Genomic DNA, 15425 nt, shown 5'->3' on the forward strand with positions numbered 1-15425 from the left:
ATAAGATATCAAATAGTTTTGGATCAATATAAGTTTTGTATAAATAATTTGTGTAATAATAATTTTCTTTTGTAAATATAAGTTTTTTTTTTAAAAAAAAAAGTCTGACCTAACTCAGGTGGATTAATGGTATATAATGAATATATGATGAATCAAACTATATGAGACTAATTTAGTAACTTATTCTCAATTCTTCTTCATTTAATTAAAAACTCATTTTGTTTAGATCATGTAAAAAACTTAGATTAACTCAAAATCATTTAATAATTTATTTTTTAAATATTAAATTGTCGTAATATAAATATATTGAAATATAAATAAATATGAATTTGATTGCTATTTTATGGTTTAATATTTTTAAATTTTCACATAAACTATGATCGAAATAAACAGTTGCAAATTCAAAGATTAGACGGATAAATATCACATCAGATAATGTGAGCAAGATACGAAAATAGTCCTGCAAAGTGTAAAATTTTGCTTTGGAATGACTTTATTGGATTAAATCGAAATGAGGGATGAGAACTCTTCAAGTTTCTCTATGTTTCATACAGAAATTTCCTCACAATTTTATCAGGCACAGGGAAATAGCTGTCAATTCGTAGCAGTACATACAGAATTTGATTATTTAGAAGTAAATTGTATAGAGAGAGATCAGAAGATTGGCTTCCTTACTGCTCTGTGATTGAGACTTTAGATTAGTGATCTCCTAATCAACTGAAAAGAAGCAAGAGTTTGATGAGCTTATAGACAAGTGAAAATCATCAGCTAATCCAAGAAAACTTGTTAATCTTACCTTTGCGTGCAAACCGGAGTGTCAACGCTTGCTGTGGCAAGGAAAAAAAGAGAAAATGTTAGAGGAAGTTCGACATTTTATTATCTTCAATTTTGTTTCTAAAATGATTCTTTGTTGATCGTGCGGCATACCTCGTGCTTTGTTTTCTGACACTTTTCTTCTTAGTCACTGCTTGCTGAGGTTGCTGAGGTTGCTGAGGTTCATAACTTGGAACAGGTATAGTCTTTACATGGAACATTGACATATCAAAAGTGGTAGTTAGTCATTTTGCATTGCATGATAATGGTTGTTCTGTGTATGCTTCCTTACCAAATTCTTGAACATGAGATTGTAGAACATCTTAATGTAACTTTGCTTTGCCACTTTTTGTTGATTATTCACCCGCCTCCAGAAGGTATACATGTTCCCCATATCCAACATCTTGTTTGCATAGATCTTCCATGTGTAGCTACGAAACAAAGGCATAAGAAGGGAATAATCCTAAAAATAGATCGATGAAATTCAAGTTTCATGTTTACCATTCATTTATGCGGTGCAATCCTGCTGCTGAAATTCCATTCCAGTGTGTTGAATCTTGTAAGCATTTTTCAAAGAAATCAGCAATTTTGTTGCTTGATTCTTCTCCATTGTGGGGATCAATGTGGAAGCCAGAGATTCCGTCAACAATGATTTCTGCCGGACCTCCTTGGTTGGTGGCAAAAGTAGGTAAACCAGAGTTCATTGCTTCAATGACAGTGAGACCAAATGCTTCATACAAAGCAGGCTGCACAAAAGCTCCCTTTGTATCAGCAATGAAGCGGTAGAGCTCTCCATTGCGGTATCTGTCAGTTTGTGCAGCAATCCATCTGAATTGACCCTTGAGTCGGTACTTTTCTACCAGATCATGCATCTTTCTTATCTCTGCCATTTCCTCCCTGTCTTTGGATTTCAAAGGGTCAAAGAAGCCTCCAACTATGACAAGGTTCACCATTTTTCTCAACCTTTGGTTCTGTCCATACCACTCAACTAACCCAGTTAAGTTCTTGACAACATCAAACCTTGCCATTGAAAAGATGATGGGTTTTCTCCTGTTTTCTAGATATCCACTGTTTCAATGATTTTTTCAGAAGATAAGATTAACCATTTGGAAGAATATAGCAACTCTTATCTAAACAGTAACCACAAAACAGATGCAACTAAGTGGCTTACATATGTTCATTGGTATCCACTTCACTGTACAACAGGTCTTCAATGACAGGATAAAATTGAGTGAAATTTCTGTCTTTTTCTGTGTAAGGAAAGTAGACAGATTGATCAGCTCCAGGTGCAGCTATGTTGAACTTTGGATCAAATACATTTATGCCTGAAACAACCCTACACAGCCCTGGGAGTGTAAATGCAGCATGGCTTTCATATTGTCCTGGTCTATCCTTGCTGCAAACAACAACTTTCAGAACTTAATATTGCAAACTTCAGTTGATTTATCGTCATTATTTATATTAACTTCCTAGTTTCTTGAGTGTGACAATATTTCAATTTCCAAGTATTAGAGAAAGGATGTCAAAAGTAAATTCCTTTTTAGTTTAATATGACATCTAACCTTCCAGCAATTTCCTGATAGGTGCTGGTTATGATGAAATCTGATGCATTCATTGCTATTATATCAGCCATGAATTGACATGAGAAGTGGTACTTAGGATCTAATTCTTTCCACTTGACATCTGAATCTTCATACTTAGTTTTCTCCAAAGCATGTGCAATAGTTCCCTGGTTTTCAGTGCAACTAAGGAATTAATTTATCCAGCAGAAAGGACATCTTTACAGCCACAAAAGTTGCTCAATATGAAATTTTCAGTCAGAGGGTATTAACCTGAGTTATCTTAAGTCTGTTAGCCATGAGAGATGCTACCAAATTCCCATCAGTGTAATTTCCAATAATAAGATCTGGTTTTCCTTCCATGAGGCTGAGAATCTTGGCTGTGGCATCCTTTTAACATGGGCCATAGATTTGATGAGATGGAAAAATTACATATAAAAGCTACCAAGTAAAGGTTCTTATATCATATGTACATACTTGAGTAAACCTCTCAAGATAAGGATAGATGTCAAAACGAGAAACCCATTGACGCAGGATTCCTTTATCTGTATGAAAAGGAACACGTAGAATATTGGAGTACTTAGTTCCATTGATTAGTTCCAACTCCTGATTGCACTTGGTTCCTTGAGCATCAGGGATGAGTCTTGTGACCTGTCATGCTCAATAATATACTTGCATAATTCTCTCAAAGCAAGTGTTACATAGAAAGGGGAAACTCTTTTGAATTACAACTTACCACTAGAATCTGAGGCTTTATATTTAGGCCTTGTTGCTTAATTCTAAGCAACAACTCTGCTTCAAGAGCTCTAACTTGATCCAATATGTACACTACCTGCTCCAAAGTGAAAAATGTTAAGGGTTGGCTTGGGTTGTAACTTGTAAAATCATTTCCATGATCTTCTTCACTTAACTGAAGTTCAGAAGTGTTACCTGTCCACCAGTGTCTGGCAAGCCAAGAACATCTGCTTGTCCAAAATAACCATGGATAGAGAATATCACAACATTGAAAATTGTAGGAACACTGCTAAAAAATTTCTCCAGGGTCACTGCATCAGGAGCTTGGAGTACTTCTGATAGAGTTCCCATTGTCTCCTTCACTCTTCCTGCAGTATCTCCCCATCCTCTCTCAAACCCCCACTCTTTGAGCCTGTGAGTGAAAATGGTGTTGATTACTAAATTAGTGAATACAAACTTAGTCCAATTTAAGAAATATGAAGGGGTTTACTTTGTCTCAAAATCTTGATAAGGGGCATCCCTTGGAAGTGCTGAGAGATATCCATCCGCCACCATCAGTGCCAGCTGAAGCTTTGCAGCAGAGCTGAGGGTGTCACTTATCATCAGATTCTACCATTGTAGATGACAAAAGGGAAGATTAAGATCAATGTTCAAAAGTATGTGTGATGAAAAAACAAAAGTTGTTGGTAATGTTTTATGAACTTGATGTTGTTTTTCCACGTACTTCACCACCATGGTTTAGTGATAACAAGTAGTCAACAATAGGTTGTGTTTTGGTCAGTTTCCCGCTAAACCTTGAAGTTAAGAACTTAGAAACAAAATGGAGCCCATTTCCAATTGAAGAAGGCAGAGTCAAGTTCGGAATAGGGAAATCAAATGCTCCAAAATCTGCTTCAAATGCGTTTTCATCGTTTGCCCTGCAACACATACCCAAGTTAATGTTGAAAACAAAGTGCCAAAATAATTAGTCTTGCTGTTGGAGACTATTTTCATGTGGCAAGGTACAAGTATTGAACACAGTTGATATATTTGTCCCACTGAATATGGTGAGTCAAGTAATAATAATATAGTTATCAAAAGTTGATACATATTCGTTACATTAGTGCTTTCCGTAGTCATACACTTAAAAGGAAAACAGTGCGTATTAATATGATAATGACATACTCCAATGGTTTATTTGCTATGATATGAGGGGAGAAGGAAGAGAGTAAGAGAACTTGTTTAGAAGGTTAACGAATGCAAAATGACATACCATTCTTTGTCATATACAATTTCCTTGAATTTGAGATAATCTGTGGAAGTGATTGGTTCAACTGAAAGATCCTGAAAGCTCACTCTTACAAATTCCCAGACTCCAGGATTTGGCCTTACTGCAAAGGCCACATAAGGTGGATCAACAGCAGCTTCCTGCAAGTTTCAGATGGCCAACATTATAATCCAAATGGTAAATAATATGACATTGTAACATAGAGAAGAAAAAGAAAAGAGAAAACCTGTGTAGAACTCAATAAGAAGCCAAGATTCCCCTCTAATACTCGATTTCTCTGCATGTTGTCATCTATAACTTGCTCCATTTCTTCCATCAATTCATGAAGCTTTATAATCCTTCTCCCCTTCTCAATGTACTTAGCAAAACACCTCTTCACATGCTGCCTACTTTGCCTCAAAGCATCATCAGGCATGTCATCAGTTACCAATTCTTTGTCTCTCAAGATCGGTGAAGAAGCCATTTTAAGAATGAGATAATGATAATGAAGGAATTAAGGTGGCTCTAAGGAGCTGTGCCTCATTTTCAATTTATATGCTTGGCTATTTAGGAAGAACATTTGCAATGGACAATGTGAACGGTATCAGTAAGTCAGAATCATTCTTTTCTTCTATCTGTGTAGTTGTTGTTCTGCTGTATGTTTGTATGTGAGCATCAGAAAAAGAATATGCAAAGGTGTCAACTTCCTCAAGGCATTACTGTATGATACCAAACTGTTGAGTTTCGTCCAAGATTGCTCACAATATTTACTAGAAGATATAAAACTTAAATTTATATTTATATATATCATCATTGTATTTATATATGTCCACTTTTATCTCATGATAATTAAAAAATCAAAATTAATTTATATAGTTTTATATAAATATGTAAAAAAATAAAAATAGAAAATAAGTTTAAAATAAATAATTTTTATAATTTTATTATAAGGAAGTGTTTTTTTAGATAATTATTGAATTTAAAAAATACTTTCAAAATTAAAAGACTACTAAAATTATAAAGTTATTTATATTAATAAAGACAGAATTGACAATAAAATACGTATATTATATATAATATATATATATATATATATATATATATATATATATATATATATATATATAAAATTCACTTTTGGAATAGTTGCTAAACTTAGATTATATTGATAATTAATCATATAATTTAAATCAATTTTTTTGCTTAGAAAAGATGGTTGAAAATTATTTTAAAGTAATTAATTTTATCTTGTCACACTGTTGTATTTTAAAACAGGGTGTTTCACCATCCACTTCCAACCTTGAGCATGCATCTTTAGCTTTTTAAAAATTCTTTTTTAATCTTAATAAATATTTTTTTTTCTCTTTCTTATTAAAATTATTCTACAGCTCTTCTTAATTTAATATTTTATTATAATTTAATATATTTAAATATATTAAATCAAATTTTATATTATTATTTTTAATTTTTTTATTTTCATCACTATTATTTTATTTTAATTTTTTTAATATAACTATTACCATTAACAAAATTATATTTTAATTATTATTAAAATATGAAAATATATTAAATAATATAAATTTTTTAAATTAATTAAATAACTATTAAATTACAAATAAAAAGTTAAATTTTAAAAAATTAGTAATCCGTTAATATAACGGATATCAAAAGCTGATAGAATAATTTTTTTTTAAAATTTTGTTTTTTATTTAAAATGTATTAATTATTTAATTTAATTTAATATTTTAATATATTTAAATCAGACTTTACATTATTATTTTTCTTTTCATTTTTATTATTTTTGTTTTTCATTTTATTATTACTACTTTTATTTTAATTATTTTTTTTTAATTTTTTAATATAATATAAATTATATTTTAATAATTATTAAAATATACAAATATATTAAAATATGAGTTGTTTAGACTAAGAAATGTTAGATTCAAATATTAAAGATGTCACTGTTACAAATATCATGTTTGTTTTCACAATAAATAGTTTATAGTATCGCAGTTATAGAAAATATATAAATATTATCTCTATCGTTTAGAGATGTTTTTTGGAAATAAAAGATTAACAAATTAAAAAAAATCTATTTATGTTTTAAATTATATCTTCTTCATTAAAATATTCTTTTAAATCATATCTATGTGTTACCAAAATTATGTAAATTGTGTATATTTCATATAATTCTTGAGAGTATACTTTAAATTGTCTTTAACCATATATTATACTTTAGAAAATATTTGATATTTTAAAATGAATAATTAATGTAGCTCGAAATATCACCCATCTATTTATTATATTTCATCTATAATATGTAATTAAAAAATTTTAAATAATATTTTGGCATATATATATATACATAAGAAGAAAATCTCTTTTTATTCGGAGCAATGTCATTTGTGGGCTTGGCCTGTAAGGGATAGAAAAAGGCCCACTAGATCATTGCAGTTAACCTCTTTCAAAATCAAAGAAACCCTAATCTTGGGTTCAACGGCGCGTTCTTGTTTCACCCCTTTATAAACACCTTTCATCTATTGTCTTCACATTCGCCACTCTTCTCTTTCAAAGTTTATATCTTTCAGACTGCCATTGATTAAGGATTCTTTTCTGTGTTATGGGTTCTGATGTGTGTATGTGTGGCGTCATTTACTGATTACCTGTGCTCTGATCTTCGTGGGTACTGTGTATGAGCTGACGCGATAGCAATTCCTTTCTGCAATATTTTTTATACTGTTTTATTCATCTTGTCTCAGTTTCCATTGCAGAGCAGGAAAATTTATTCCTTGATTCAAAACCTTTTAAGTTTTTTTTTTTATTTCGATTTGGTTTTTCTATCGTTGTTTGGTATTGTGGTGGGAAGAAATGGTTTTATGATACATACTATCTTTTTTTGTTTACGAATCTTGGTACAGAAGTAAATAGCGGTAGAGTTGGATAAAAGATGTGATGAGCCTTTCCCCATATGATCGAAGTTGATTCTAACTGTGCTATTCTCATAATTTAGTCTCATATATTGAGTATTGAATTTCCAAGCCAGAACTCTGATCTTTCTACCGTTTCAATTTTATATGATATTATGCTTGCAAATGTTTTAATTAATTTGAGCATAGTGCTGTTAATTTTTAGTTAGAATTTTGGGTTTGTTAATTTATTATTGTCCATTGATTTGTTGCATTGTTTGATGGATGTGATGATTATTTCCCCATGTGATCGACGCTGAACATACTGTGCGATCTTTCTCTTTAGAGAAACCAAGCCAATTAATCTGATCCCTTATTTATGTTTTAGTATGTTCATCTTAGAATTGATATTTATTTCAGAAGCGCATTTCTCTTTTTCATGTGCAGCTATTCATGAGAGCTGTGTTGTTGAATTTTGATTCATTTTCTGTTGAAGAGGTAGCATTTGTCTCTGAACAATTATTGGAAACTCCATGGATAATATAATTTCTTATTAAAATTGATTAATGTGAACCTGGTTTTGTTAATTGTTTGTAGGAATTTGGTGTTTGTTATTGCATTATTGTATATTGATTTGTTTCACTGTATGATGGATGTGATGATTATTTCCCCAGGTGATCGACGCTGAACATACTGTGCGATCTTTCTCTTTAGAGAAACCAAGCCAATAAATCTGATCCATTGTTGTATGTTTTAGTATGTTCCTCATAGAATTTTATATTTGTTTTAAAAATGCATTTTTCTTTTTCATGTGCATTTATTCATTTTGTATGCTTTTGAATTTGTAATAGTATTTGTTTTAGAAGCGGTTGCATTTGCCTTCGAACAATTATTGGAAACTCCATGGATTATATATTTTCTGATTAAATTTTATCAATCAACTAGTTGATATTTGGCATTAAAATTGTACTGCAAGATGGAAGTGATGATTATTTCCCCAGATGATCGAAGCTGAATATACTGTGCGATTTTTCTCTTTAGAGAATCCAAGCCAATAAATCTGATCCATCTTTGCATATTTTCAATTTGATCTTCTGTTTGGATAGTATTTTCATACATTTTGTCTTTTCTTTTTGCCTAGGTGTATTGGGGATTTATGAATACCCTTTTAATTCTTTGTTCCTGATAAAGTAAGTTGGAGAATTAGTGAAGGGGCTATTTTGTATTTGGATATTCCCATCTTTTGTAAAGGATATTCTCCAGATAACAATTAACAGGAGTTTAATGCTTGTGCTACATTGTATGTGGATGCAAGTTTGGCTCTTCTGTTACAAACATACCAATATAACAATTTGAAATCTTTGTGCATCTGATTGCTATTTGCAATTTACCTAATCGTTCAATAATACTTTCCTTAGACGAAAATGCTCAAATGCAGTCTAGCAGCTGCATTCTCTGAAACTGAAACTGACAAAAAGATCTGTTAGCTATTGACATAGGCTTCTATGTTCAACCAATTGACACTAAGACTTTCACAATAAAAGTAAATTTATATCAAAACAAAAAAATCACTTCAATAAGGGAATTAGGAACTAAATCTTATTCGTAACCAACATAAGACATTTTTAACAACAGATTCAATCTTTCATTATAAGACAAACTTACTAAGTGACTTGAACTTATTCTCCCAAGGAATTTTTACATAACACATTATATATATATAATAAAGTGTCAAGTAAAAATTGATGATGGTGATATAGTTGTATATAATATATTAACTGTTGTTTAAATTAGTGAGCCAGATCCTTTAACTTCATCCAAGCTGGCCTGCTTGAAATTTTCTGCCACCAAGCACAGACATTCTTCCTCTCAGTAACCAAGTGGCCAAGTTTGGCTTCCTCAATAAGATGTCCAAGCCCTGGAAGGTGGCTGAGATCAGCCAAAGAGAAAAAATCTCCTGCAAGGTATGCGCTTTCAGAGAGCCTACTTTCATATACATCAAGGACCTTCCCTAAATCTTTCTCACTTTTGTCTGCCAAGGTCAAGTTCCCTACGTTACCCATCCTTGGTAGGATCACACGCTGAAACATTATGGTGAAGCACAAATTATTGAAGTTGTGTGCTTCTACTTCAAGCCACTGCTCCACCAAAGCCCTTTCCTCTAAGGTTTTACCCAATAGCTCACTACCACGCTCTGCATATTTTGTTGCATAGTACCTTATAATAGCTCTTGATTCTGCATAAACACAACGAAAACCAGGTTGTGTTGGATCGCACTGTCTATGTGAAAAGTAACAAGTTTTGTACATCTTCACCAAAGACGTGCATTACTGTTTTATCAATAGCTGTGAAGTAATGGATGATGATGACTGAGTAATATTTTTCTGGAAGATCATTAAAAAAGGAATAACAAAAAGGTTTAACCCAGAGTATTTGATTGAATTCTTACCAAAGAGCCTGAAATCACCGTCTTCCACAACTGGAACTTGACCAAAGGGCTGCAACAAATATCCTCACACATATAATTACATATAAACTAAACCCTAAACATTATCTCAAAATATAGTCAGGCTTGATTGGATTAACTTTGTGTTTATAAAATTCACAAAATTAAAATTTGGATTATCCAAATAAAGGTGACAAAGTGATTTCTTCATCCATGCATAAAATTTATTTAATCTATTTATCACCAAACAAATAAATAAGATATATTGATCAAAGTCATTATTTGTTTCTTCATCAAAATGAAGCCATAAAATTAGCACATAAAGTTAGAAGTGTGTGAAAAAATTGTATGAGTGGACCTGTAGGAGAAGGAATTGAGGTGTCTTATGTTGTCCCTGTTGAAGATCAATAGGCACAAGTTCAAAGTCTACTCCTTTCTCCAAGAGGCACATCATCACTCTTTGAGGGCATGCTGCCCTTACATCACCATACACCTTCACCACCATAGTTCAACTTTCTATACTGAAACACATTCAATCTTAATTATTTGATTCTGCCACTGCAAAATATAGAAAGTAGAACTGTAGTTATAGCTGCAAATGTCGCTTCATTTATTGCTTTCTTTCAGCACTTAACTGTCCACCAACCGCATGGTGCAACCAGCAGCATGGGGGTTGCCACGTGACCATTCTTCCTCCCCCTTTCTCATGCAACCTTACCCATCTCAACAATTATTAGGGTTTATATTTCTTCAAATTCACTCTCTAATTCTTTCATTATCTTAATGTTCACCAAAAAATTCTAACTTTTAAATTTCTTAATAAAATAAACAAATATTTATTCAATGTTAAGGAACTTTTTCGTTGTATTAATATTAACTATTTATAATAATCTGGCAACTCTGGATTTAATTTTACTTTAAACTCTAAGGAATGGAAACCATAAAAAACAAGTTGGGCTGTATTTTTTTGGACCCAAAAAACATGGCTGTTTGACTTTTTGTAATGTCTGGGCTGACCCGAATTTTCATGAGCCTAGGGTGCTGATATCCGCAACATTGTTGTTCCGGCGTTGATCCCTGCACCTTCACATTTTGGTGCTCCACCTCCCCATCTCACTTTTATCCCTTCTTTTTTTATTTATATTTTTATTTTTTATTTATGTTCCTATTATACCTTTAAGTAAAATTTATTTTAGGGTTAAATATGCTTTTAGTTCCTGAAGTTTCACTTATTTTTAGTTTTAGTTCCTGCATGAAACATTAATGGCATTTCGTTCTCATAATTTTGAAACTAGTATTATTAGTCCTTAAAATTGGATGGCGTTAACTTTAGCAAACGGCAAAACCACTTCTTATCCTGTTGTCATGCCACGTTTCACTTTCCTTTAGTATTCTACACGTCAAAATAAAATAATAAAAAAAGAAAACCTAACAGATACGAGGGTAGAAACCTGTGGCCGTTGTCACTGGCCACCCCGAAGGTGGAAACAACCATAGTCAGACCCAGACGCCAAACGAAACCAACCTCTCAAAGGTACGAGCTCAAGAAACCCAACTCAAATCAACACAAAGAGTTGAAACCCCATACCCAAATTCAAAAATGAAAACTTTAACTTCTCAAATACCAAAAGAGAAAAGAGGATCAGAAGCTCCAATTGACGCTTGGAATCAACGTAAACGAAATAGAATTCCTAGCCCAAAAGACAAATCAGAAAAGAAACCCAAATTTTGAAAGCACTAACCTCCAAATTCCCAATTTCATAAACCCTAAATTCAATCCTAATTCGAAATCCCTATTTCAAACCCTGGCTCAAAAAGACGAGACCAAAACCTGCAAGGAAGAAACAACAACCCAAATTCCGAAATTAGAAACAAGATTAGGAGCCCTAAATTGCAAGATTGGGATCGAGATTCACTCCGCTGTCGTCGCCGGTATCCCTCGCAACGGGTCGCTGCTGCTTTCGCCGGCCACCGTCAAACAGAGACCTCACCATGAAACGCAGAAGCCCTCTCCCTCTGCAAGACAACCAAAGATGGAGAAAGGGAAGGAAGTCTCCCTCCTTGCGTCACTAACTAGCACGGAGGGAAGGAAAAGAACAAAACGGCCAACGCGTCATCGCCACGCCATCGTCGCGCCATAGATGTTTTCCCCAAGGTTGGGTGGTCCGTGAGAACATAGATGGAGAAGAAGCTTGAAGCTTCTGCTTCAAAAGCATTCGCGAGTGGCATGACGTGTTCCTGCACGATGTGGATTGGAAGGTGGAGAAGGTTTATGCGGGAGGAGTTTCTCTGTCGGAAGCCACTCTCGTGATGACGCAGCTTTCTGTTAGGGAATAAATGCTTAATTTCATTCCAAATTAAAATAAATGCTACGTGGCAGGCAATGTACAAAGAAGTCGCACCAGAGTCGTTAGCCACCTCACCAAAAAATTAACACCGTTTATTTTTAGGGACTATTCATACATGTTTCCATACTAAGAGGACGAAATGCCATCAATGTTTCATGCAGGGACTAAAATAAAAAATCAGTGAAACTTCAGGACTAAAAGCATATTTAACCCTTTATTTTATAATTTAATTTTAATTCCAATCTCCTAAACGTCTGTCCACAAAGATCCACATCTGTTTCAGGTCCAAACGGATGTGCGACATTCGTTTATGTCTGACGTCTTCTTCCTCCTAACACTTAGAAATCCTCACACAGAAAAACAGAAAAATCAGAAACCTCACACACACACAAATGAAACGCTGTTACATACATTTAATAAAAACAACCAGAAATCAAGACAACGCTAAAAAAACCAAAAGAAAAAATAAGTTCTGGTGCAGAGCGGCAGAAACCAGCAACATGCGGAAGAAGAAACCCAAACGAACAAAAGCTTCTATATCAAGCGGCGGAAGAAGAGACGAAAAACTAACCTCTCGAAGACCAACCGGCAGAAACGAAGCACCACCGCACTGCTGCACCGCACCGCCGAACTGCCGCACAAACCCGCCGTACCCCCGCACACCTAGGCCGCACCACCGCGAAATGCGTAGACAAAGGAGTTGGGAGTCAGAGGTTAAAAATAATGAAAATGAGAATGAAGGGAAACAGATCTGGAAGGTGGGAGTGCTGTGTTACCGTAAGGGAGGGAGTGAAAAGGTGAGGGTGTTGGGTTACCGTGAGGGATGGAGTGAAATTGAAAATGGAAAAGTAAGAAATCTAGGGTTAGTTAAATAAAAGAGGATTAAAAATGTAAATTACAAAGTATATAAAAGGTTATTTTTGTAATATAAAAAAAAATTAAAAAAAATAGGAGGTGGAGGTTCAAAAACGTGGAGGTGCAAGGATCAACGCCCTTATTTTTTCTGTTCACGTTATTGTTTTGTTTTTTTGTTTTTTAATTTTCTTTGGCAAATCTCTGAGAACTACACTAATTAGTTTTTATCAAGTAGCTGATTGTGTTATACAACGAGTTTTATTTATATAATTTGTTAGATATATTATATTATTTTATGTTTATTTTATATTTTTAGTTAATTTATTATTATTTTTTAGTTATATTTTGTTTTAACTCAATTTTTTTTATTATAAATAAAAAACATTTACTATATATTTAACACAACGGAGGTTAATCTCATACATGGTTTTTCTTTTCTTTTTCAGATGTCTTATTGGATAATTTTTATTTTTAAAGTTTTTTTCCTATTCATTCGTGACATCTCTCATTATTGTATGTTCTGGTGTCCCTTTTTATCACCATTGCATTTGATGCGTTCATATATATTTTTTCTTCCGTGATAAAGATGACTTCTATTATTTTATTAATAGTTGTGATGACTCTTCAATAATGACTTCTTTATCCACTGAATGTATTCTTCAACAACAATTTTGTTCATGAGAGTCTTTTGGATTGATATTTCGTCTTCTATATTATCTTGCAAATCATTGACAATTTGGTGTTATTCAAGTGCAGAGACAAATATTTTCGCTAAGTCTTTATGGATTATATCAGTAACAAGCTTGGTACATACGATTTGTATCTAAGTATTAGATATATTATTTTTATTTTATATTTAACTTTTATTTTTAATTAATTTGTTATTATTATTTTTTAAGCAAATATTTCTTCTATATCTCATACTTAATTTTTACTGTATTCAACATAATTAATTAAAACTAGTTTTTATCATATATTTTGTAAAGCAAAATTATATTAGACAGATTTTAATATCATTTTTCAAAATTAATTTTAAATTTATTTTAACTTATAAAATTTAGGGTTAAATATGTTTTTAGTCCTTATACTTTGGAGCGATTTTGGTTTTAGTCTCTCTTTTAAACTAAGGTACAATTTAGTCCTTCAACTTTAGAAAACTCTGGTTTTAATCCTTTTTACCAACTTTTTTTAACTTTATTTGTTGTTTCAAACGCGTTTCTCAGTTAACATTGAAGCAAAAATGTGTCAAATAGTGTAAACAATCCAAATGTTATAATGAAACGTGCTTGAAAGAACAAATAAAGTTACAAAAATTTGGTAAAAAGGACTAAAACCAGAGTTTTCTAGAGTTGAAGGACTAAATTGTACCTTAGTTTGAAAGAGGGACTAAAACCAAAATCGCCCGAAAATATAAGGACTAAAAACATATTTAACCCTAAAATTTATATGTAAAATGAGATTTATATTTACTTAGCGGTATCTATAAAATTATTATAATTGGAATATATTTATAATCAACGTAGTATTGATCTTCACAAAGGAAGTAATGATGAAGGTTTTTTAATAAAAATAGTATAACTTTTTACCAAAATTATGTAAATGGATAAAGTCGTATATTGTAAGTACCACTTTTTAAACTATTAAAAATGACGAAGTCTTATTTTATAAATACAAGTTTTAATTTTATAAAAAAATCATTCTTTTTATTTATGACTTCACTTATACTCTTATATTTATAATCAGTGTACTATTATTTTGGGTTAAATATGTTTTTAGTCCCTATATTTTGGGGCGATTTTGCTTTTAGTCATTTTTTCAAACTAAGGTACAATTTAGTCCTTTAACTTTAGAAAACTCTGGTTTTAGTCCTTTTTACCAAATTTTTTTAACTTTATTTTTTGTTTCAAACGCATTTCTCAGTTAATATTGAAGCAAAAATGTGTCAAACAGTGTAAACAATCCAAATGCTATAATGAAACGTGCTTGAAACAACAAATAAAGTTTAAAAAAATGGTAAAAAGGACTAAAATTAGAGTTTTCTAAAGTTGAAGGAGTAAATTGTACCTTAGTTTGAAAGAGGAATTAAAACCAAAATCACCTCAAAGTATAGGGTCTAAAAACAATATTTAACCCTATTATTTTTCTTGGTCTTTAATTTTTTTTCTTCTATTTATTTACATAATTTTTCCAAAAATATGAAATTTTGATATAAAAGTGCAAACTTGAAAGTGTAATGATATAATAACACACTTTTACATTCATTTGATACAAAATATAAAGGTAAAATAGTCATGTGTAAACTTTTATATTTTTTATTAAGAAAGAAAGAAGTAAAAAGTAAGTAAAAATAATGTTGAACGAATGTAAAAAATTTAAGTGTATAGCGGAAGATGAAGAAAAAATCAATAGTAATAATAAAAGAGAAAGCAAGAAAATGTTTGGAAGACGAGAAAGTAGAGCCGGATTGTTTGTGTGAAAAGACAAATTATATTCGCGCATCAATTCTTGTTAGAATCA

At 32.0% G+C, this 15425-nt stretch overlaps 2 protein-coding genes and 1 long non-coding RNA gene across 3 annotated transcripts; 1 reads left to right on the forward strand and 2 right to left on the reverse strand.

The window, feature by feature from the left end:
- Nucleotides 1–528: 528 nt before the first annotated feature.
- LOC106775028 (sucrose synthase 6) lies at nucleotides 529–5066 on the reverse strand. Its single transcript, XM_014662056.2, has 15 exons — nucleotides 4601–5066; nucleotides 4360–4514; nucleotides 3832–4024; nucleotides 3598–3716; nucleotides 3303–3519; nucleotides 3109–3204; nucleotides 2850–3023; nucleotides 2646–2762; nucleotides 2376–2542; nucleotides 1985–2209; nucleotides 1315–1881; nucleotides 1106–1244; nucleotides 928–1019; nucleotides 797–827; nucleotides 529–717 (listed from the first exon to the last, which is right to left on the reverse strand). Exons 1-14 carry the CDS (start codon nucleotides 4835–4837, stop codon nucleotides 818–820), a joined length of 2508 nt encoding a protein of 835 aa, XP_014517542.1. The 5' UTR covers nucleotides 4838–5066; the 3' UTR covers nucleotides 529–717; nucleotides 797–817.
- A 1647-nt stretch (nucleotides 5067–6713) lies between these two features.
- Nucleotides 6714–8617, forward strand: LOC111242612. Its single transcript, XR_002669850.1, has 2 exons — nucleotides 6714–7043; nucleotides 7707–8617. It is a non-coding gene; the product is annotated as an uncharacterized LOC111242612 (long non-coding RNA).
- Nucleotides 8618–8732: 115 nt separating this feature from the next.
- Nucleotides 8733–10403, reverse strand: LOC106774513 (glutathione S-transferase F11). The gene is made up of 3 exons (XM_014661534.2): nucleotides 10064–10403; nucleotides 9709–9757; nucleotides 8733–9495 (listed from the first exon to the last, which is right to left on the reverse strand). Exons 1-3 carry the CDS (start codon nucleotides 10208–10210, stop codon nucleotides 9050–9052), a joined length of 642 nt encoding a protein of 213 aa, XP_014517020.1. The 5' UTR covers nucleotides 10211–10403; the 3' UTR covers nucleotides 8733–9049.
- Nucleotides 10404–15425: the final 5022 nt, after the last annotated feature.

This window comes from Vigna radiata, chromosome 10 (assembly GCF_000741045.1).
Source record: "Vigna radiata var. radiata cultivar VC1973A chromosome 10, Vradiata_ver6, whole genome shotgun sequence".
Taxonomy (NCBI): domain Eukaryota; kingdom Viridiplantae; phylum Streptophyta; class Magnoliopsida; order Fabales; family Fabaceae; genus Vigna; species Vigna radiata.